General features: G+C 37.8%; 2 protein-coding genes across 11 annotated transcripts in view; one reads left to right on the top strand and one right to left on the bottom strand.

The window, feature by feature from the left end:
• Positions 1-1,128: 1,128 nt before the first annotated feature.
• The window catches only part of LOC123276796 (atherin-like), a 68,473-nt gene continuing 47,837 nt past the window's right edge, over positions 1,129-21,764 (bottom strand). The window contains exons 1-2 of one of the 2 annotated variants that reach the window (XM_070484946.1): positions 2,513-2,829; positions 1,129-2,219 (exon numbers count right to left, since the gene is read on the bottom strand). In XM_070484946.1, the coding sequence (XP_070341047.1) occupies positions 1,268-1,972 (705 nt within the window). In that variant the 5' untranslated portion in view covers positions 1,973-2,219; positions 2,513-2,829 and the 3' untranslated portion in view covers positions 1,129-1,267. Of the gene's footprint in view, positions 2,220-2,512; positions 2,830-21,764 lie in introns of those variants that run through there. The other variant, XM_070484945.1, reaches the window with a different exon arrangement.
• The window catches only part of ATF7IP2 (activating transcription factor 7 interacting protein 2), a 57,485-nt gene continuing 37,289 nt past the window's right edge, over positions 1,569-21,764 (top strand). For 2 of the 9 annotated variants that reach the window (XM_014849935.3, XM_070484944.1), the window contains exons 1-3: positions 1,569-1,646; positions 19,459-20,306; positions 21,336-21,460. In XM_014849935.3, the coding sequence (XP_014705421.1) occupies positions 19,469-20,306; positions 21,336-21,460 (963 nt within the window). In that variant the 5' untranslated portion in view covers positions 1,569-1,646; positions 19,459-19,468. Of the gene's footprint in view, positions 1,647-1,905; positions 1,925-2,983; positions 3,135-3,215; positions 3,332-18,480; positions 18,555-19,458; positions 20,307-21,335; positions 21,461-21,764 lie in introns of those variants that run through there. The other 7 variants (XM_070484940.1, XM_070484941.1, XM_014849936.3 and 4 more) reach the window with 7 other exon arrangements.

Genomic DNA, 21,764 nt, shown 5'->3' with positions numbered 1-21,764 from the left:
ATAGCAAGTTAAGAGACTTCATGGTAATTCACTAGTTACAAGAATTAATTTAAATAACATGGATAAGTGCTTAGTGCAGTGCCTGAGACAACTACAAATTCAATAAATCATTTATTGTTGTTGTTATTACCATTTTAAAGATAAGATCATTGGGGCTCTGAAAGGTGACCTAATTTGCCCAAGACCACATGACTAATAAGTAACCCACTGTGGCTTCGAACAGAGATCGTCCAGCTTCAAATGGAGAAATAATGGAAAACACTGAATGCAATGAACTTGGTTAACACAACGCCCAGAAAATATCAATAATTATTATTATTAATATTAAAATCGCATACAAGATATCCTATTACCCTAAATAGACATGGGATTCCTAAAAGCTACTTACTCATTATTGATTTAACTAAGTCCAAATTCTTTATCTGGCTCCAATTTACTTGCCTCCCACTCCTTCCTACACCATCTCTCTCTCAGCAACCCTCTATATACCCTTCAATTATATTCAAAATTGTTATTTTCCGAGACAAAAAAAAATTGTGTAAAGATTGGCACTGTTTTACATTTTTGCCAATTTCCTTAGTGCTTGACTTAAGACAGCTGGATTCTCATATCTGTCGCTGCATTCAATCTGTTGCAATATCTCGTCAATTTTCCAGAAGCTTCTGGAAAATTCCATCAAACACTCCTGTGACTACGAGAATGAAAAAGGCAAATAACATCTTCCCATCATCATGAAAATAGTATTGTCTTCGCAGACTCCAAGGATCCTGGGGCCATACTTTGGGAACCTACTGGGTCTGAGTATGTTATTCTCTTAACCACCTAGACTTCTGGATTATCCGTCCTTGTCTCATTTTTCTCGTAACCAGTAGTCACTAGTATAAAGAAGCCACCTCTACCCTCCGTGATGAGGAGGGCTTCGTCAAACTTGTTAACGGTTGTATCTCCCGCACCCAGCACCGAGAGGGTACTCAGTAACTAACTCTTGAGTGAATGCACGATAACCCCAAGAGAGCGATTATCTGGCAGCAGGGTGGGTCTCGTAAAATCCGACGCAGCCCAGGGTGGCAGGTAACTGCGACAATTTAGGAAACTCAGGAAAACACAACTGGAAGGACCACTGGCCTGTGTGGCAAAATTTAAGGAGTTGTCAAAAAAACACTCCTTAATCCCGAGAAATGCTATTTTCGTGCAATACTTAAAAAATTCAAATCGGTCAGCTTAAGCCCGCAGAACAGACGGGACTCCTGATTTTGTCAATACAATTTTATTGAAAGATTTTCGCAAAACTCTCCCCATTTGGACACGAGTCACTCACCAGAAACGCCCACCTCAGACGCTCGCTCACGCGACTTGGCGCGAAAGCCCAAAGGGGCTGACGGGAAGAAGCGCTCCGGGAGGCGAACTCTTGGCGCCCCTCAGCCGGCTTCCACTTCCCCGGCCGCCCTTCTCCCCGCCCACCCCGCCAGATCGTCGCTGATTGGCTGGGCTGCCGCACGCTCGTGCTGCCATTGGCCCGGAGTCCGTCGGGGGTGGGCGCAGGGTGACTTACCCCCGCGGGTCCTGGCGGGCGCTTCAGTGAGCGCGGCGGCTGCGGTCGGAGGAGGAGGTTCGCTGTCAGTGGGCGGCGCGCGGCGCCGCGGTAGGTACGTTGGGCCGGCGGGGGGCCGTTGGCCGGGGCGGCGGTTGGCCGCGCGCTGGCTCCGAGGGCGGTTGCGGCGGGGCTGACGGAAGGCGGCCGCCGAGTCGTTCGCAGTCCGGCCGGGCGGGGAGGACGCCGCGAAGGGCGAGTGGCGCGCCTGGCCCGCCCCCCGGGCGGCGGCCGGTGAAGGGAGAGCGGGCCGCGGAGGGACAGCGCCTCGGGGCTTGGCCGTGCCGGCGCGGGAGGAGCTCGGGCGGCCCGGGCCGCGTCCACAGGCCGACGGTAAAACGAGGTCCCCAGCCCCCACCCGGGGGTCCGTTGCCACTTCATTGAGTCGTTTTAGTCAGAGTTTCTGAAGAAACCGGGTCCCAGAACAGGTCGCCGCGTCCCCCCGGCGGCGGGGAGGCTTTCCCGGGCGTCTGTCGTGCAGAACGGCAGGGGTCCTGTGAAGTCGAGTCTTGGGCCAATTTTGTCATTTTTTGGTGAGGGGACATGCGGCACAGACAGGTAAAGGACAGCCGTCGAGCTTGCCAGGCTGGGGATGCTGCGAGTTCACGCGGAGGACGTGTGCAGTTTTCTAAAACAGAAGTTGCATTTTAGGAGTCAGTTAAAAAAAAAAAAAGAAAATCCCAGACCGTTTCCCTCTCGTCGCCCCTCCCCCACCGGCTTTCTGCGATTTGGGCGCGTTGAAGAATGTCGCCGGCACAGAGGAAGCGATTATTTTTGCTTCGCTCTCTGCCTGAAACCACGCTGTGCTGGAAAAGTCGGCTTCCACCCCTCCGTGGGACTGTGAAGAAGTTTGTGACGTTGGGAGCCAGCACGTGTGGCTCGCTTTACGACAAGCTAGTTTTTACTGCCCTGAAGACTTACCCAGTCGTCCCTGGTTGTCCTCAGGGCATTGGTTCCAGGACCCCGGGAGGTCCGAAAATCCACGGAGGCTCGCGTCCCTTATATAGAATGGGGTGGTATTTGCAGACAACCTGTGCACATCCTCCCGCGTACTTTAGCAGCTCTTTACAGCTCTTTACGTAATACAATGTATAAGCTACGTAAATAGTTGTTATATTGTATTATCCAGCGAATAATGACAAGAAGAAAGTGGTCTGTACATGTTCGATCCGGACGCAACCTTTGTAGCCTTTCGATTCACGGTTGGTTGAATCCCCCCAGCAGATGCGGGGGGCTGACTGTATATGGTGAAGATAGAGCAAAGGATAATTGTATGAATAAGTCATTAGAAATAAAATAGAAGAATTATGTCATATCAATTTAAACAGACTTATTCTGGATTGGGATTTAATACTCTCTTCATTTTTGATTTTGTCATATATTTGCTTGTAGCCGGTAAATGACCTGCGACAAAAGTATTTGCAAAACAAATGGGGAAGAACATTCAAGATAAAGATAATTTATATCACAGGAAAGCTATTGAAAATGCAAAAATGAAGCATCTGTATGAAGGACTAATTACACTGAATTCAGCTTTTGTGAAGTATGCCTTCTTTGTTTATCCTTCAATTCGTTTTTAGAAATGTTGTTTGACCCTAATCAAATTAATCTACTTAACTCTTAGTCTTATCTGCAGATTTGTACAGACCTCATCCTAAGATTGACTTCTGCTTCAACAGAAATGCATGAACAGTGTTTTATTGGAAATGATTTGCGTCTTTTAAGAACAGGTGTATCTAGGTACATCTTGAATTTTCTGCTCTGCTTACCCTATCAACTCTTGCACTTCACCTTAGCCTTCAAGTCCACTGTATTTGCTTGCTACTTAGTATCTTGAATTCTGGTGTGAAAATATTGCATGATCCCTGCGTCTTTGTCACTGCATATCATGTAGTTCTCTTATAGTGGCTGTGTACAGATATTTCACTTGATGTAATCACATTTTAAATAATATATTGGATAGTTGTTAAAGATAAAAATAAACTTAGGAACTTTTAAATACGCAAGAGTATTAGTTCTCATTAAGTTGAGTGAGATTATGATAAATATAAAATACAAAGAACCATATTCTATCATATTCCATCTCATATTCTTACGTCATTTAAATACTTTCAGTCATGCAGCGCATAACGACATTTCGGTTCAACAACGGACCACGTATACAGTAGTAGTTCCACAAGATTAGTACCATATAGCCTAGGTGTGTAGTATGCTGTACCACCTAGGTTTGTGTAAGTACACTCTATAATGTTTGCACAGTGACAAAACTGTGCAACAGTGCATTTCTCAAAAGGTATCTTCATTGTTAAGCGATGCATCACTGTGTTCTGTTCTCTGAGGCTTCAGTAAACCTTGACCCATACGGTTGAAATGCATTACCATAGACTCAGGTAACTTCTTATCCTCTTTTAGCTTATGAATCTAATTAGGACAGAAAGATTGTAGTCACATCTAGGTAATGTCTAGAGAGAAGTAACCATGACTTTCTGGGTAGAGGAGATGGTAGGCTATAATTTGAATTTTTGAACTCCTGATTAAATTTCTAGGGATATAAGGGGTGTTTATAAACTGATCTTATTAAATTTAACCATTAATTATATAAAGGCACTATATGTATCTGCTAAATGTGGTGCCATTTGTATATCTCTGAGGCTTTACTGTGCACATTGCTGCTGATATGAAATAGCTTGTGGGATAGCTATGGCAAAAGTTGCTGAGGCCTGTTCTGGTACTCTTTATTAAGGAAAGAATAACCTGGGTGGCTTTACAGAGTTATTTTTATAAATTATAACGTTTAAAATAAAAATTATAATTTTTATAAATTAACTTAAGCAGCATTTAATAAGGCTTCTATATGAAAGGCATCTTGCTGAGGATATAAAAATGAGACATATCTCTGCCCTCAAAGCTCATAACATAAAAATAATATATTTCTAATGGGAAATTCAGATAAGGAAGCAGTTCTCTTGGGGGAAGGCTGTCTTGAAGAGGTGTTGTTTAAACATGACCTTGAAGGAGTAGAGAATAAGGGAAATTGTTGATATATGACAGTTCTGATGAATCTGAAAAGAAGTGAAGGATAGGTTTGTAGGAAATGAGATAAAATTTGATAGCCTTAAGAAAAACAAAATATTTTATAGCCAGATACTCTTATCTGGTTATGTAGAGAATATTTGCTTATTATATTATAATAAGTTATTATTATAACTCCTGTTATAATAGCTGGAAGACTGTGAACAGCACAACTAAAATTTGAACTAGCTGGCATTGACATGTAATAACACTGCACTAAACAGTGTTGGAATACATGTTCTGCTCAATTACCCATGGAGCTTTTGGAAAAATTGACCATGAAGCTAGCTCAACGAATATTACAGGATTGAAATCATTTAGATGATATTCTGACTACAGTGGTATTAAGCTAACATTCAGCAACAAAAATATAACTAGGAGATCTGCAATTGCCTGGAAATCAAATCAGTATATTTCTAAGTAATCTGTAGATGATAGAAGGAATGCCAATGGAAACTTTAAAATATTTTGAACCAAATGATAATTAAGATTATCAAAATTTATGGGATTCAACTAAAGCAGATCTTAGAGGAAAATTTATAACCTTAAATGCAAAGTCAGAAAAAAAAGGGACTGAAAACTGTCATCTGAGTTTTCATCTCAAGCTAGAACAAGAACAAGTCAATAATACTAACAGGAAATGATGAAATGGATCACTACATACAATAGAAAGTGAGCAAGGCCAAGTCAGTGCTTTGAAAGTATTGATTAAATGGATAAATTTCTAGTAAGAATGATCCAGAAAAAGAGGAAAACATCAGTAATATCAAGAATAAGTAGAGGCAGCACTACGGATCTTGCAGATATTACAAATAAGAGGATATTATGAAGAACTTTATAACTTTGAAATTGTGTTGAATGGGAAAACAACTAAAATTTACAGGAAAAGATAGAGAAAATATGAATGGTCCTGTATCTATTTTTAAAAATTCAATCATAATTGAAAACCTTTATCACCAAGTTAACTCCAAGCCTGGATGGCATTATGGTGAATTATTTCTAATATTTAACAAAGAAGTGATACCATTTGCAAACACAAACTCTTCAGAGAATAGAAAAAGACTTTCCAGTTTTATGAGGCAAGCATAACCTTGACATCAAAACCTGATAAAGGAAGATTACAGACTCATCTCATAATATTGATGCAAAAGTCCTGAACGAAATATTGGCAAATTGAATGTAGGACCATGAAATTTAAAAAGGCATATTACCACTAAGTGAGGTTTATTCCAAGAATAAGCTAGATTTAATATTTTAAAAGATCAATCAATATGATACATGTTAATCGCAAAAATGAGATTATGTGATAATCTAAATAGATATGAAGAGGCATTTGATAAAATTGAAAACACATTCATGATAAAATTTCTTAGCTAATAGAATGGTAATTCATTAATCTGATGCAGAATATCTACAAAAAAGTATAGCAAAAATCTTATTTGGTGGTGATATAGTGACACCTGACACTCAGTCCAAGATTCATAATGGGAGAAGGATACTCACTAAAAGCATACCTATTCATATCAGACTGGAGGTTCTAACTAACGCAATAAGACAAGGAAAAAAAATGAAATGAAGATGAGCAAGGAAAAAATTATGACATTATCCACATAGAAAGTTCAAAAGAATCTATAATTTATTAGATTTAAAAAGTGAATTTACTAAATTAGTTGGAGATGTGATCAATAAAGTACTGATTTATATTTGTAGATAGTAGGCAGAAAACTGAAATTTTAAAATGATGCCAATTACAAAGCTTTAAAAAACTAATACCTAGGGCAGTAAAGGAATAGAGAAATGAAAGACATGAAATATATAAAACAAAAAGTAAAATGGCAGGGGCTGGCCCAGTGGTGCAGTGGTTAAGTTCTTATGTTCCACTTCAGCAGCCTTGGGTTCGCTAGTTCAGATCCTAGGTGCAGACCTACACACCGCTTATCACTCCTTGCTGTGGCAGGCATCCCACTTATAAGGTAGAGGAGGATTGGCAGCAGATGTTAGCTCAGGGCTAATCTTCCTCTAAAAAAAAAAGTGAAATGGCAGACTTAAATCCAACAATGTCAATATTAATATCAAATATGAATTGATTAAATAATCCAGTCAAATAGCAGAGATTGTCAGACTGAAGGAAAATCAGCACCCAAGTATATGCTATCTACAGGAGCACACTTTAGGTTGAAAGATACAAATATGTTGAAAGTCAAAGGATAGAAAAAAGATATGTCGTGCAAATAACCATCATAAGAAAACTAGGCTGGCTATACTGATTTCAGACAAAATAGACTTTCAAACAAAAATATTAAAGGTAAAGAGGGATATTTTCTAATAAAATGGCCAGACCCTCAGAAAGTTATAACAGTTATAAACCAATATTTACCTAATAACAGGACCAAAATATATGAAGCAAATATTGACAAGAATTGAGGGAAGAGATAGATGATTCAACAGTAATCGTTGGAGACTTTAATAGAGTACTTTTCTATTGTGTAGAAAACTAGGTGGAAGATCAATTAGAAAAGACTTGAATAACACTATGAACCAACAAGACCTAAGAGACATCTTTCAAACACTGAAGCAAACAACAGCAGAATATACATTCTTCTCAAGTGTACATAGGACATTCTCCATTATAGACATGTTAGGCCATAAAACAAACCTCATCAAGCTTAAAACATTTGAAATCATAACAAAGTACATTCTCTGACCACAGTGGAATGAAATTAGAATTCAATGCCAAAAATAAATTTGAGAAATTCACAACTATGTGGAAATTAAACAACACACTCTTTGATAACCACTGGGTCAAAGAAGAAATCACAAGGAAAATTAGAAAATACTTCAAGGGGCTGGCCCTGTGGCTGAGTGGTTAAGTTTGTGCTCTCTGCTGCGGCAGCCCAGGGTTTCCCTGGTTTGGATCCTGGGTGCGGACATGGCACCACTTGTCAGGCTACATTGAGGCGGCGTCCCACGTGCCACAACTAGAAGGACCTGCAAGTAAGATATACAACTATGTGCCCGGGGGATTTGGGGAGATAAAGCAGAAAGAAAAGATTGGCCACAGTTGTTAGCTCAGGTGCCAATCTTTGAAAAAAAAAAAAAAAGAAAGAAAATACTTGGAGTGAATGAAAATGAAGACGTGACATACCAAAATTTTGTGGGGCAGTTAGAGCAGTTTTTAGGAAATACATAGTGATAAATGCCTATACAGCCATGTGTCACTTAATGACAAGGACATGTTCTGAGAAATGTGTCATTCAGCAATTTTGTTGTTGTGCAAACATCAAAGAATGTACTTACACAAACCTGGATGTTATAGCCTGCTACGAACCTAAGCTATATGGTATAGTGTGTTGTTCCCAGGCTGAAAACCTGTACAGCATGTTACTGTACTGAATAGGCAATTGTAACACGGTGATAAGTTTTTGTGTATTCAACGTATCTAAGCATAGAAAAGGTACAGTGAAAATACAGTATAAAAGGAAAAAAGTGCTACACCTGTATAGGGAACTTAACCATGAATGGAGCTTGTAGGACTGGAAGTTGCTCTAGCTGAGTCAGTGAGTGAATGGTGAGTGAATATCAAGGCCTAAGACATTATACTGTAGGCTTTATAAATACTGTACATTTAGGCTAGACCTAAGTTATAAGAAAAAATATTTCTGCAATAATAACCTTAGCTTACTGTAACATTTTTACTTTATAAAGTTTTAAATGTATTAAATTTTTGACTCTTGTAATAGCACTTAGCTTAAACACAAACACTTTGTGCAGCTGTAAAGAAATATTTTCTCTTCCTTTTTATTTTTTTTTAAAGATTGGCACCTGAGCTAACAACTGTGGCCAATCTTTTCTTTTTTTTTTTTTCTCCCCAAATCCCCCCTGGTACATAGTTGTATATCTTAGTTGCAGGTCCTTCTAGTTGTGGCATATGGGACGCCGCCTCAACGTGGCCTGATGAGCGGTGCCATGTCCACGCCCAGGATCCAAACCGGGGAAACCCTGGGCTGCCGCAGCGGAGCACGTGAACTTAACCACTCGGCCATGGGGCCGGCCCCAAGAAACATTTTCTTTATGTTCTTATTCTATAAGGCTTTTTCTACTTTAAATTTTTTTTTTTTTTGCTTTTTAAACTTTTTTGTGAATAACTAAGACACACATTAGCCTAGGCCTACACGAGGTCAGGATCATCAATATCCTGATCCTCCTGTGGAGGTGTTCCACCTCCACATCTTGTCCCACTGGAAGGTCTTCAGGGACAGTAACACATGTGGAGCTGTCATCTCGTCTGATAAAAATACCTTCTTCTGGAATACCTCCTGAAGGACTTGCCTGAGGCTCTCGTTGAGGAGGTGTCACTCTTTTCAGGAATATGTCCACGATAGTTTGCTTGGTTTGTTTCTTTTTTTTGTCATCGATTTGCTTTTAAGCAGATAATGCAACATGACCATTCCTCTATTAATGAAAACCTTTTGGTGTTGGAGTTCCTGTTTTCAATCTTTTTTTTTTTTTTGCTGAGGAAAATTACCCCTGAGCTAACATCTGTGCCAGTCTTCCTCTATTTTATATGTGCGTCACCATCACAGTGTGGCTGACGAGTGGTATAGGTCTGTGCCTGGGATCCGAATCTGTGGACGCAGGCAACCGAAGCAGAGTGTGCTGAACTTAAACACTAGGCCATGGGGCTGGCGCCCATGTTTTCATACTTTTTAAGGAGCTTGTTGAGGTCTGCAAAAGCTTCTGCTAAAGCCTTTGCTGTGAATTTTCTTGGGGGTTGTTTTTCTTCTGCCATTTCCATCTCTCTTGCCTCTTCTTTAGTTATGTGTTCCTGTTCTAGTTCCAACAATTCCCCATTGGTCAGTTCCTCAGAAACCAGCTCTGGGCACTCCTGAATGTCATTTTCATCCACACCCAGGTTAAACTTGTTTGCCATTTCAACCATAGTCTTACTGATTTTGCAACCTCTTCATCCTTTGCAAATCATTTGAAGTTATGGATGAACCTCTTGAGTGTCTTCTTTAGATGCCATTCATGCACTGCTTGGTGACATTACCGCAAGCAAGGTTGTTGATGCAGTCATAGATGTTGTAATCTTTCCAGGTTTGCATCAGTCCTTTCGGGTCTTCTCAGTGTCATCCTCAGTTGCAGCAATAGCCTGGGTAAAGGTCCTCCTCAGGTAGTAGGCCTTAAAAGCTGCTGTAACTCCTTGATCCACTGATTGGATCAAAGAAGTGGTGTTTGTAGGGAAAAATAGATGGCTTTGATATTGGAGTGACACTCACCAATAAAAGGAGGATATCCAGGAGCATTATCAGTAATCAAAAACTTGAAAGGTATATTATTCTCCAAACAGTACTCCTCCATTTTGTTGGCATAGCAATTCAGGAGGGCGTCTTGGAAGAGGAGCTGGGTCATCCATGACTTCTTATTGCTCCTGTAGTACACTGGCAGTGTGTGCTTATTGATATGCTTGAATGCTATGGGGTTCTTAATGTGTAAGATCACAGAGTTTCAATTTGTAGCCTGCAACATTAGCCCTTAAGCAAGACTGTTACCTTGCTCTTCAAAACCTTGAAATCTGGCATTGACTTTCCTCCTTATGGATGAAAGTCCTTTCAGGCATTCATTTCCGACATAGAGAGTTTTCATCCATATTGAGTATTTGCTCTGGCTAGTAGTTTTCCTCCATCATCAGCCTATCTAGTGTTTCCAAAAATTCTTTAGCTGTTGTCATATCAGCACTTGCAGATTCACCACTCACTTTCACATTATGTAAAGAATAACGATTCTTGAATCATTTAAGCCACCCAGAGCTAGCAGTAAATTTGATATCATAGTCAGGTCCAGGCTTTTCTTTCAACATTGTAGACAAACTTTGTTTTGGCTGTGATTGTCATGGTCCTGAGAGCTATATGATTCTGTCTCTGGTCTTCAATCCAGGTCTTTAGAAGTTTCTCCAGGTCTGACATAGGCCCTTCTTGAATTTTTGTTAGTTTCATTGCCTGCAGTGAACCAGATCCTTTAGCAGCTTCCTTCACTTTGTTCTTATTCTTCAAAATCATAGCTATGGTGGAATGGGACATGCCTGACTGGAGAGCAATAACCATCACTGATTTTCTATCTTCTTAGTCCTTAATCACTTTTAATTTTGTTTCCAGGTCAATCAGTCGACGTGGCCTCTTACTGGCAACATTAGCAGTGGATTTTGTACACTTAGGGGCCATGATGAACCAAACAACGTGAGATTAAATCAAGCACAAGAGAAAATGATGAAAGAGATCAAGAGATGCAGTAAACACAGATGTATGAGGCTACTGCCAGTGTAATGTGGCATACTGTTTTACAGTAAACTTTTTTTATAAATAAGTAGAAAGAGTACACTCTAACAATAAAAAGTATAGTATAGTACATACATAAACCAGTAACATAGTCATTATCATTATCAAGTATTACGTACTGTACATAATAGTACATGCTATACTTTTATGCAACTGGCAGCACAGTAGATTTGTTTACACCAGCATCACCACAAACACATGAGTAATGCATTGTGCTACAGTGTAGTGATGTTTAGGACATCACTAGGTTATAGGAGTTTTTCATCTCCATTATAATCTCATGGGACCACTGTAGTATATGTGGTCCATTGTTGACTAAAATGTCATTATGTGGCACATGGCTGTATTAAAAAAGGTCTCAAATCGATCACCTTTTAACCTTAATACCATTGAAGAGCAAACTAGATCTAAGCAGAATGAAGGAAATAATAAAGAGTAAAAAGTAATAAAATTGAGAAAGAAAAAAATAGAGAAAGTCAAGGAAACCAAAAGTTATTTTTTAAAAAGATCAACAAAATTGAGAAACCTTTACCTGCACTGACCATGAAAAGACTCAAATTACCCAAATCCAGAATGAAAGAGGGAACATTTCTATCAACCTTCCAGAAGTTAAAAAGATTATGAGAGGGGCTGGCCCCGTGGCCGAGTGGTTAAGTTCGCGTGCTCCGCTGCAGGCGGCCCAGTGTTTCATTGGTTCGAATCCTGGGCGCAGACGTGGCACTGCTCATCAGACCACGCTGAGGCAGCGTCCCACATGCCACAACTAGAAGGACCCACAACGAAATATACAACTATGTACCGGGGGGCTTTGGGGAGAAAAAGGAGAAAAAAATAAAATCTTTAATTAAAAAAAAAAAAATTATGAGAATACCATAGAACAATTCACTGTATACTAATCGATTAAATAGAAGAAATAGACAAATCCCTAAAAAGCCTTAAATGAACAAAATCGACTCAAGAAGAAATAGAAGAATCTGAACAGGTCTATAACAAGTAAAGAGACTGAATTAGAACACAAAGAAAAGCCCAGTATCAGATGGTTTTGTTGTTGAATTCTATCAAACATTTTAAAGATACCAATCCTTTACAAATTCTTCCAAGAAATAGAAGAGGAAGGAATACTTACCAAATCATTCTATGAGGCCGGTATTATTTTGATAACAAAAGCAGAAGACAAGAAAAAAAGTACAGAACAATATCTGTTGTGGATATAGGTGCAAAAGTCATCAACAAAATATGAGCAAATTGAATCCAGCAACATATAGAAAGGTTTATACACCGTGACAAATGGGATTTATCCCAAGACTGCAACATTGTGTTCACATCCAAAAATATATTCATGTAACATACCATATCCATAGAATGGAGAACAAAACCATATGATTATGTTAATGCTGAAAAGGTATTTTCTGAGAAAATCCAACGTTCCTTCATCATAAAAACATTCAATAAAGTAGAGATATTTGGGAACCTGATAAGGGGCACCTGTGAAAAATCCACAGCTAACATCATAAGTAATGGTTAAAGACCGAAGGTTTTCCCCCTAAATCAGGAGCAAGACAAGGATGTCCATTCTTGCCACTTCTATATTGTACTGGAGGTTCTAGTCAGGACAATTAGGTAAGAAAATTAAATAGAAGGCATCAAGATTTGAAAGGAAGGAATAAAACTATATTGACAGATGACATGATGCTTCTATGTAGAAAATCCTGAGGAATCCACAGAAAACTATTAAGAAATAAAAACAAGGTCAACAATGTTGCAGGACACAAGCTAAATATACAAAATTCTATTGTGTTTCCATATATTTGCAGTGAACAATTCAAAAGTGAAATTAAGAAAAAGTTTCATGTAGTCTTCATTTAGGTAGCAATATTCCCTCAATTGATCTACAGATTCAACACAATCCCTTTCAAAGTCGCAGCTGTCTTCTGTGCAGAAATTGTTAATCTGATCCTGAAATTCATACAGATATTCAAGGAACTTAGAATAGCCAAAACAATCTTCAAAAAGAACAAAGTTGGAGGACTCACACAGCCTGGATTCAAAACTTCCCAGAAGGCTACAGTAATCAAGACTGTGGTACTGGCATAAGGACAGATCTATGTATCTGTGGGATAAAATTGAGAATCCAGAAATAAACACTCACATTTATAGTCTACTGCTTTTTGACAAGACTGCCAGACAATTCAACAGGGGAATGAGTGGCCTTTTCAAATTGTGCTGGAACAACTGTTTTTTCACATTCCAAAGAATAAATGTGGACCTCCTACCTCACACTATATAAAAATTAACTCAAAATGGATCAAAGAAGTAAAACTATAAAACTTTTACATGGGGTAAGTTTTCATGACCTTGGATTAGGCAGTGATTTCTTACGTATGACATCAAAAGCACAAGCAACAGATGAAGAAAATAAATTGAACTGTATCAGTATTAAAAACTTTAGTTTTTCAAAGCTACCATCAAGAAATTGGAAAGACACCCACAGAATTTGAGAAAAAGTTTGCAGATTGTGTTTGATAAGGGACTTAATCTAGACTATATAAAGAACTCTCACAAGTCAGTAATAAAAAAGCAAATAACCCAACTTTTAAGTGGGCAAATAATCTGAATAAACATTTCTCCAAGAAGATATACAGGTGGCCAATAAGCACATGAAAAGATGCTCAACATAATTAACCCTCAGGTAAATGCAAGTTAAAATGACAATGAAGCACCACAGCACTTGAACCAAGATGGTTATACCCAAAAAGACAGATAATGGGTATTGATGAAGAGGTGTTAAAATTGGATCCCTTATATACTCCTGGTGTAAATGTAAATTGGACCAGACCCTTCAGAAAACAGCCTTAACTGTTCCTCAAAAGGTTAAATCTAGAGTTACCCTATGACTCAGCAATACCATCCTTAAGCATATACCCAAGAGAAATGAAAACATATGTCCACACAAAAACTTGTATGTGAATGTTCATAGCAGCATTATTCATAATAGCCAAATTTGCTTCTAGAGCAGAATGTAAATATCCGAAGTTATTCTTGAAAGTTTATATATTGTAAAAGTAGGGTCAAATCTGGAACGTAAAATTCTGAATTCAGTGGCAAAGGGCACCAAAAGTGGTAATGATGAAAGTAAGGAAGAAACTCTTTTTAGATAAGGTATACTCAGTGTTGTTTCACTCCTGACCCTAATGGTTAATGAAATGTTGGCTGAAGAATGCTTTTCGAGAATCTTTAAATATACTGGAGTCCATGGAATTGTGAAGCATATGTAGACCTTAAAAAATAAAAAGGACATTTTCATATTACAGTAATATGACGATAAATGAATAACAAAAAGTTAACAGCAACAAAGGGTAAAAATCAGAAGGCATAAAGCCAGATGTAAATTAAAGCTTTAATATGTCATTTATAATAAATGTAATTAGGTTAAATTCTATTAAAAGGTTCATTAGGTTAAAATATTTAAATAAGTTTACAAGAGACATCTAAAACAAATTGATGGAATAGACAACAGTATATATCAGCAGGAGTCTAAGGGACAGGTTAGACTTTTAAAGTTTAAAATTAACAGGATGCTGTCGAAGACATACATCTGAGGGGAAAATGAAATTAGATCCCTTCTCATTATATGCTAAAATCAATTCTAGGTGGATTAAGGACTTAAATTATAAAAGACATCTTTAAAACTTGAGAAAATATAGATGACTTATCTTTCTGACCTTGTGCTGCAGGACAGTAGTGTGTGTAGGGGAGGAAGAGTTTTCCTCTATCCAAAATGTGGGTTCGTCTGGCCGGAGAACAAATTAAATTCACATGAGACAGAATAGCAAGAGAAAATTAAACAAAGCTTTATGAAGAACCATGGCCTGGGGCCTTTCTTTCCGAAGGAAGAAAGGGCACCGAAGAAGTGGGGTGCACAGAGTGGTTATATACCCCCAAACAGGCTATTTCACATATGATTGAAATGTGCCTCCCACAATAGTCACAAGATTGCCCTGTCGGCATAGCGCTTGATGGACACAGCAGATAGTGGGTCTGCTATCTTGGTGGGCGTAGCAGGAGGCAATTCTATTGTCTCGAGCTGGGTGGTCACAGGTCAGCGCAGTAATCAGTTCCTAGCCTAAGGAAAGATGCTTAATCCTGAAGGAAATGCCAACGTTGGGAGGGGGAGGGAAGTCAGTTACAGGAGGTCACCAGACAAGCACAATAAACAAATGCAGATTTAAGTCCTTGCCTTCCCCATTGATTAAGAATTTCTAGAGAGATCTTTACAGATGGAGAGTTCCTTTACAATGTAAATGTCTCTTACAAAGGGTATGTAAATTCTCCTTTTCAGTTGCTTTCCTGTCTGCAAAGGAACTAGCCTCAAATAATCATGCCAAAGAGACATACATTGGGGTGGCCAATTCCAGACCCCTACATGTGATTCCAAGATCTCTGTGAAATGTGGCATGACAGCAAAGGAGTCATGCTAGTTGAAGAGAGTCAGGCATTCTTGTGATCCGGGGGGCCCCCCAGTTAGACCAGGCTGTTGCTTTCTGTTTTCCCAGTAATAAATTAAATTTCACTAAACCTCTCTACAACACGTAAACTTTTCCTTCACCTTTTAGGCTGTTACCAGTACTTAACTTCCCTGAGCCTTTTACTGGCAGTTTTACTTGCTTTCCCTAAGCATTCCGATGCCGAGGTTTTCCAGGTGGAGTACCTCTCTTTCAGGGCCCTAAGTTTTATCAACTAGAAAGTTGCACACTGTTGGGACTAATTATCTCGTGTTGTTTATAAACTTTAAGAATAATTCACTCTCAGCAAGCATTGCTATTATATATTCACTCTGAGTTCTGCGTTTCTATTACATATTTTTATCATTGCACAGCTGTGGTACAACTCCATGTCCTCAGATAACCTAGATCAGAAGAAGGCTTCTCTACCACCAGTAAGCCTCACTATTTCACACATTAGCATGGGGTTAGGGAAGGATTTCTCAAAGAAGACAGATTAAGCTTTAGCCATAAGAGTAAAACAATGGGTAAATTGCCTATATTAAAATTAGGAAGAGAAAACAAGCCACAGAATGAGAGAACGTACCTGTAACTCATATAACAAAGGATTGACAATGGATTATTATTCATAATTCATTAAGTTCTCTTAAAAAATGAGAAGACAATAGAAAAAAATGAGCAAGATGTAACCAGGAATTTTGTAGACAAGGAAGCATGTATAGCCAATAAACATGAAAAGATGCTAGTAATTAGGGGAATGCAAATTACAACAGTGAGATGCACATCTACATCCAAGTAGATTGGTAAAAATTAAGTCTGGCAATACCAAGGGCTCAAGAAGATGTGGATAGCAGTAACTCTTACACATTGCCCGTAGGGATATAAATTGGTACAACTGCTTTGGAAAATAATTTGGCTGTCCTGAAAAGCTGAACATTTGTATACCTTATTCCTATCCAACAAACCCACTCAGGAAATGTTTACAGATACGGACCTTGAAACAAAAATATTCACAGGACCAATGTTAGTAAGAAAAAGAAAACTGGAAATGACCCAAATATCCTTCATAGATAACTGGATAAACAAATTTTACTATATTGACCCAATGGATTATGAATGTGCCATGGATTATGGATATAATGCCATGAAAATGTATGAACTATTGCTATACACAACCACATGGATGAGTTTTGAGAATGAGTGAAAAAACAAGTATTAGAAAACTATAGTTTGCTCAAAAACAAAATTAAACTCCATATTGTTTACACATGACATTATAATGAAACTATAATTTACAAAAGACAATAGAACTATAATCTCGGGGCTGGCCCCGTGGCCAAGTGGTTAAATTCGCATGTTCTGCTTCAGCAGCCCAGGGTTTCGCTGGTTCAGATCCTGGGCGCAGACATGGCACCACTCATCAAGCCATGCTGACGTGGTGTCTCACATAGCACAGCCAGAAGGACCTACAACTAGAATATACAACTATGTACTGGGGGGTTTGGGGGAGAAGAAAAAGAAGAAGAAAAAAAAGATTGGCAATAGTTGTGAGATCAGGTACTAATCTTTTAAAAAAAAAAGTATAAACTCAAAATTTAGGATATAGATTACCTCGGGATGAGGAAGAGGAGGAGGGGGCATGGTATGTGGAAACATACAGGTAAATGCAAGTTACTGGTATTAGTTGGTTGAATGGTGGGTGGTTCCAAGATAATCAGTATTTTCAGTATGTTGTTAAACTTCATAATTAACGTATATTGCATGTCTTTTGTATGCATCAAATGTAGAGGCATGTTAACCCCTAAGTTTTCAGGGCTTTTCACTGTTTTAGCCCTTTTCTAAAGACCTTGAGGACCATAGCAATGTGTTCACATGGTTGGATGTTTTTCTAAGATTCACAAAAGTAAGATATTTTAACTGTAATCATTTAAGACTGCTCTCTCTCTTGATCTTGATTTCTCCATACCTTTGTGTCACCTGGCCGTAGAATGGCTTCAGGCATTTTGTGATTGTGGATATACTTAGTGTGGGTTTAATAGGATACATTTGTGGTTAGAGTCACTTTTGAGTGTTGGTAATTATTGCCTATCAGCCTGATTGCGATGGGAGTGTGGTTTGCAGTGCCTGGCACCTGAAATATGTGAGTAGTGAAGAGCCCAAGCGTTGAAATTTGTGAAGCCAGAAGGTAGTCAGGAAGAAATTTTCCAGTTATCTGTTTAAAATTGTTAGAGGATTTAGTTCTCATGGATTTTAGTCAAAAGAGAACTTTTCTCCTGTTAGAAATACTCAATAACATAGCACACTCAATTAGAAATACACTTGACACTGTTTTTGATAGGAATTCTGCCTTTGAAATAAAATAAGAATTTTTATGTTTATATGGCACAAAGCTGTAGCAGTACCAACAAGAAGTGTGTCTTTAGGTGAAGCTGTTTGTTTTATGCATTCTGATTCTCAATCAAAAAAAATTAATCAACCATGCTAGAGGAAAGACTTGGTTTGTCCATTCTGTCTACGGGAAATATTACAAAAATTGTATTCATGAAGAGGCAGTCATCAGGGGCCGGCCCAGTGGCTCAGCAGTTAAGTGCGCATGTTCCACTTTGGTGGCCCGGGGTTCACCAGTTCGGATCCCGGGTGCAGACATGGCACCACTTGGCAAGCCATGCTGTGGTAGGCGTCCCACATATAAAGTAGAGGAAGATGGGCACGGATGTTAGCTTAGGGCCAGGCTTCCTCAGCAAAAAGAGGAGGATTGGCAGCAGATTTTAGCTCAGGGCTAATCTTCCTCAAAAAAAAAAAGAGGCAATTAAAATACACAGTCATATAGGAAAAATAGAATTCTGTATTGTGTGGAGGTCCTTAATGAAAGTGTGCCATTTTTCTGGATTTAGTCTCATTTACGTATACATTACAGGTTTTTAAAATTTGAAGTTGATTTCTTTTCTTGTTCTAAATAAATATTCACCTCAACCTTCAGGTCTCACAAATTCTGGAACTGTTCCTGATCAAGCGATATATTGAATCAAAGAAAATAGTAAACGAAAGCTCCAAGTAAGGAAATAGATAATGATAATCAACCTATTTTATATAGATATAAACAATAGATAATATAGATAATAGCTTTGACTGGATTATTTGTGTCTTAAAAGATCCTGTTTTCTCCCTTTGACTGAGTTTAATAAGTGCTCTATAATTTGTTAGATAACTTGTCTATCATGTGTCATTATAATTCTTTTTTTCTTTTTTTTGTTTCACTTATCCCTTTGATTGCCTTGTAATCCGTCAGTATTGTTTTCTTTTAAATCATTTACCTACCTACAATTCAGATCCAATTTGGTACGGATGCTGAAGGATAAATACTGAAATTTCTTTTCTATGTATTTGTATGTAATATTAAGTATTAAAATGCCTAAAATGGTTTTCTTACTTGAACTGGAATCATGTTGTGTTTCTTAGGGCTCATTTTGTACTTATTTACTCTTGGGAATTACTCCTGGAGTACCATTTATTTTGAAAATTTGAACACTAGGCAGGCTTTAAAAAGGTACCACTATGTGTGGAAAATAGAATGTTCTATACAAAACATTGTCTTTTGTTTTTATGAAGAAATACAACTTAATCTTTAATTTATGGCCTACTGGGATGATTCAGACCAGACATGAATGGTTACAGCAGTGAGGTGATATCAAAAAAAGTGGCCAGATAGATTATCAGGCTTAGTATCAAGCAGAGGCTTGCTGGCAATATAAATTTTGAATTTATGTAGTTTAGATTTATAGAAAAAAATAAAAATTATTTGTATATTGTCAGTGACACTGATGAAAATGGATGTAATTTTCAAAAAACATAATTTACTCTGGAGAGATAGTCTCAACATTATTTTAATATTGTAAATAAATAAGGTAGCTTTTGTCTGCTGGAGAAAATCATTTAAATATCGTATCTTAAATTCTAGGATATGAAAGATGGCAAGTCCAGATAGAAGTAAAAGGAAGATATTAAAAGCCAAAAAAACAATGCCTGCAAGTTGCCGAAAGCAAGTAGCGATCCTGAAAAAGTCAAAGAATGTTGAAGCACTAAAAACAGCAGCAACTGGGAGTAATGTCTCAAGTGGTAATCTGAATTCAAGTAGTGGTGTGATAAGTAGCAAATGTAAACGTTCTGAAAGTGATGCTTCCTCATTGGATTCTAACAAAAATTCGGTATGCTCACAGGAAAGTAAAGTATCTTCTCGGAATTTGATAAAACCACTAGAAATTGTTGATTCGGAAACAAGATTGAACTACGTTGAAGAACAAATTGCGTGCCCTTACCAAAAGCCGAGTAAAACAATAGAATCTCTCAGGAAACTCTTTACACAGGAGGCACAAGATTCACAAAACACTTCTGAAAACCATCTTCAATGTCAGGCAAATATAACAAGATCCTTTTTTGAACATGAAGAGAACTGTAATCTGAAATGCATTTGGCATCCTTCCACTGTATTGAATGGTACAGTTCAAATGTCAGAGTTTACAGTAACCAATACCTTGGATGATAAGAGAATCGACAAAATGGTTTCCTATTTAGAAACAAACTCCAATTTTGAGTCACGTGATAAAAGGCAAAATGACATTTTATGTTCAGACACCTGTTCTTTGCCTCTTGATAAAATACCCAAATTGGTGAATTCAGTAATTTCCAGTAACTGTGCTGCTGACGTTTTGAAAATCGAAGAGTCCTGTAGAACCTGTCATTCCAGCATTGATTATGAAAGTATGGGCTCAACGTGCTTGTCCTCACTTGATACTGATAGTAATAACAGTAAGTGTTATGCTTACACATCTTTTGGAGAAATTAAAATAGTCACTTTCCTTTAGAGTATTTTATAGTCTCGATATAAGAACAGTAGAGTACATATAGACAGGAAAAAAGTAAATGATGACAATAATTATTTCAGAGTATCTTGCTTCTGAACCATTCTTGGTGGGGAGGGGAAACAGAATCCTCCATATGCAAAGGGAAGTAAATTCTGGCAAAGAAGTAATCAGTCATTTTCCCTTGAGAGTACAAAAAATCAAAAGGTGGTTTATGGCAATTATCTGGTTTATTTCATCTAAATTTCTTCTTATTTTGGATTTTTATTTATTAGATTAATAAGGAGGCTAGTTGAAAGAGAGAGTGGGTTTTTTTTTTAACTGTTGGTGAATCCATTTCTTTCCAAAGAATTGACTTGTAAGTCACATGCCAAGTATTAGCTGATAAATAATAAGAATATATATACATATACGTAGATATATGTGTGTGTAGAGTAAAAGAGAAACACATCAAGTAACCAGTGAAATTCTGGAGTTATCATTAAAATAGGAAAAGTAAATTTCATTAAAAGTAGGGTGTCAGTTAATGAAATATAAGAGAAAACTGATTTCATAAGATAAATTTTGTGTTCTTGTCTAGGCTACAGAGTGATCCTTTAACAAGATGAATTTAAAATTGCTTAAAAATAATAATAGCATAACCTATTAAAAATATGTAGGACTGCTTAAGTAATTGTAATAGAAGATTAAATGCTGTAATTTATTTAGTTTGTGTTGCTATTAAATAGGTATGAAATGTGTATTAAATAAGATTGAAGGGAAAGCGTACCTAAGACCAGAATCATACCTAAACCATACTTTTTTTTTTTTTAAAGATTAGTTGTCGGGATTTTTTATACAACTACATTTCCTAAAAAATGCTGCCATGGTCACATTTTTAGTTTTTCCGTTTGCTTAGAGGGTCCCTAAATTAGGGACTTCCCATTTCCTTCTTTAGAAGGAATATTTTTATATCTGATCTTTTCATCTCCCCAAGGCCACAATCAAAAGAAGAGGATGTTTTCAGAAAACAAAGAAAATGTTAAGCGCAGGAAAACGTCAGAGCAAATTAGTGAAAATATTTGTGTAGTTCTGGAGAAGCAAACAGCATTGCTGGAACAGGTAAAATATTGAGGCTTAAATATTTGCTTCAGAAACTTACTTTTGATTAATAATGGTAAAAGTTAATTGATCTCCACAATGACTTAGTACAGATAACTTTGACTTGATGCAAAGCTGGTATATGAAAACTGAACTAGCAGATGGACATATTAGGGAAAGATAATCATTTGCATTACCAAAACATCGCTAGTTTCTTGAAAATGACCCTGTGCAGAGTAACCTAGAGAATCGCGTGTAGATAGAGTGCTGTGGTAGAAAGAGAATGGGCTTTTCAGCCAATACTATGTCCTCAAATCTCTTTGTG

Source organism: Equus asinus, chromosome 14 (genome assembly GCF_041296235.1).
Source record: "Equus asinus isolate D_3611 breed Donkey chromosome 14, EquAss-T2T_v2, whole genome shotgun sequence".
Classification (NCBI taxonomy): Eukaryota; Metazoa; Chordata; class Mammalia; order Perissodactyla; family Equidae; genus Equus; species Equus asinus.
Note: the sequence above shows the minus strand (reverse complement) of the source record. Positions and strands in the feature narration are given on the sequence as shown.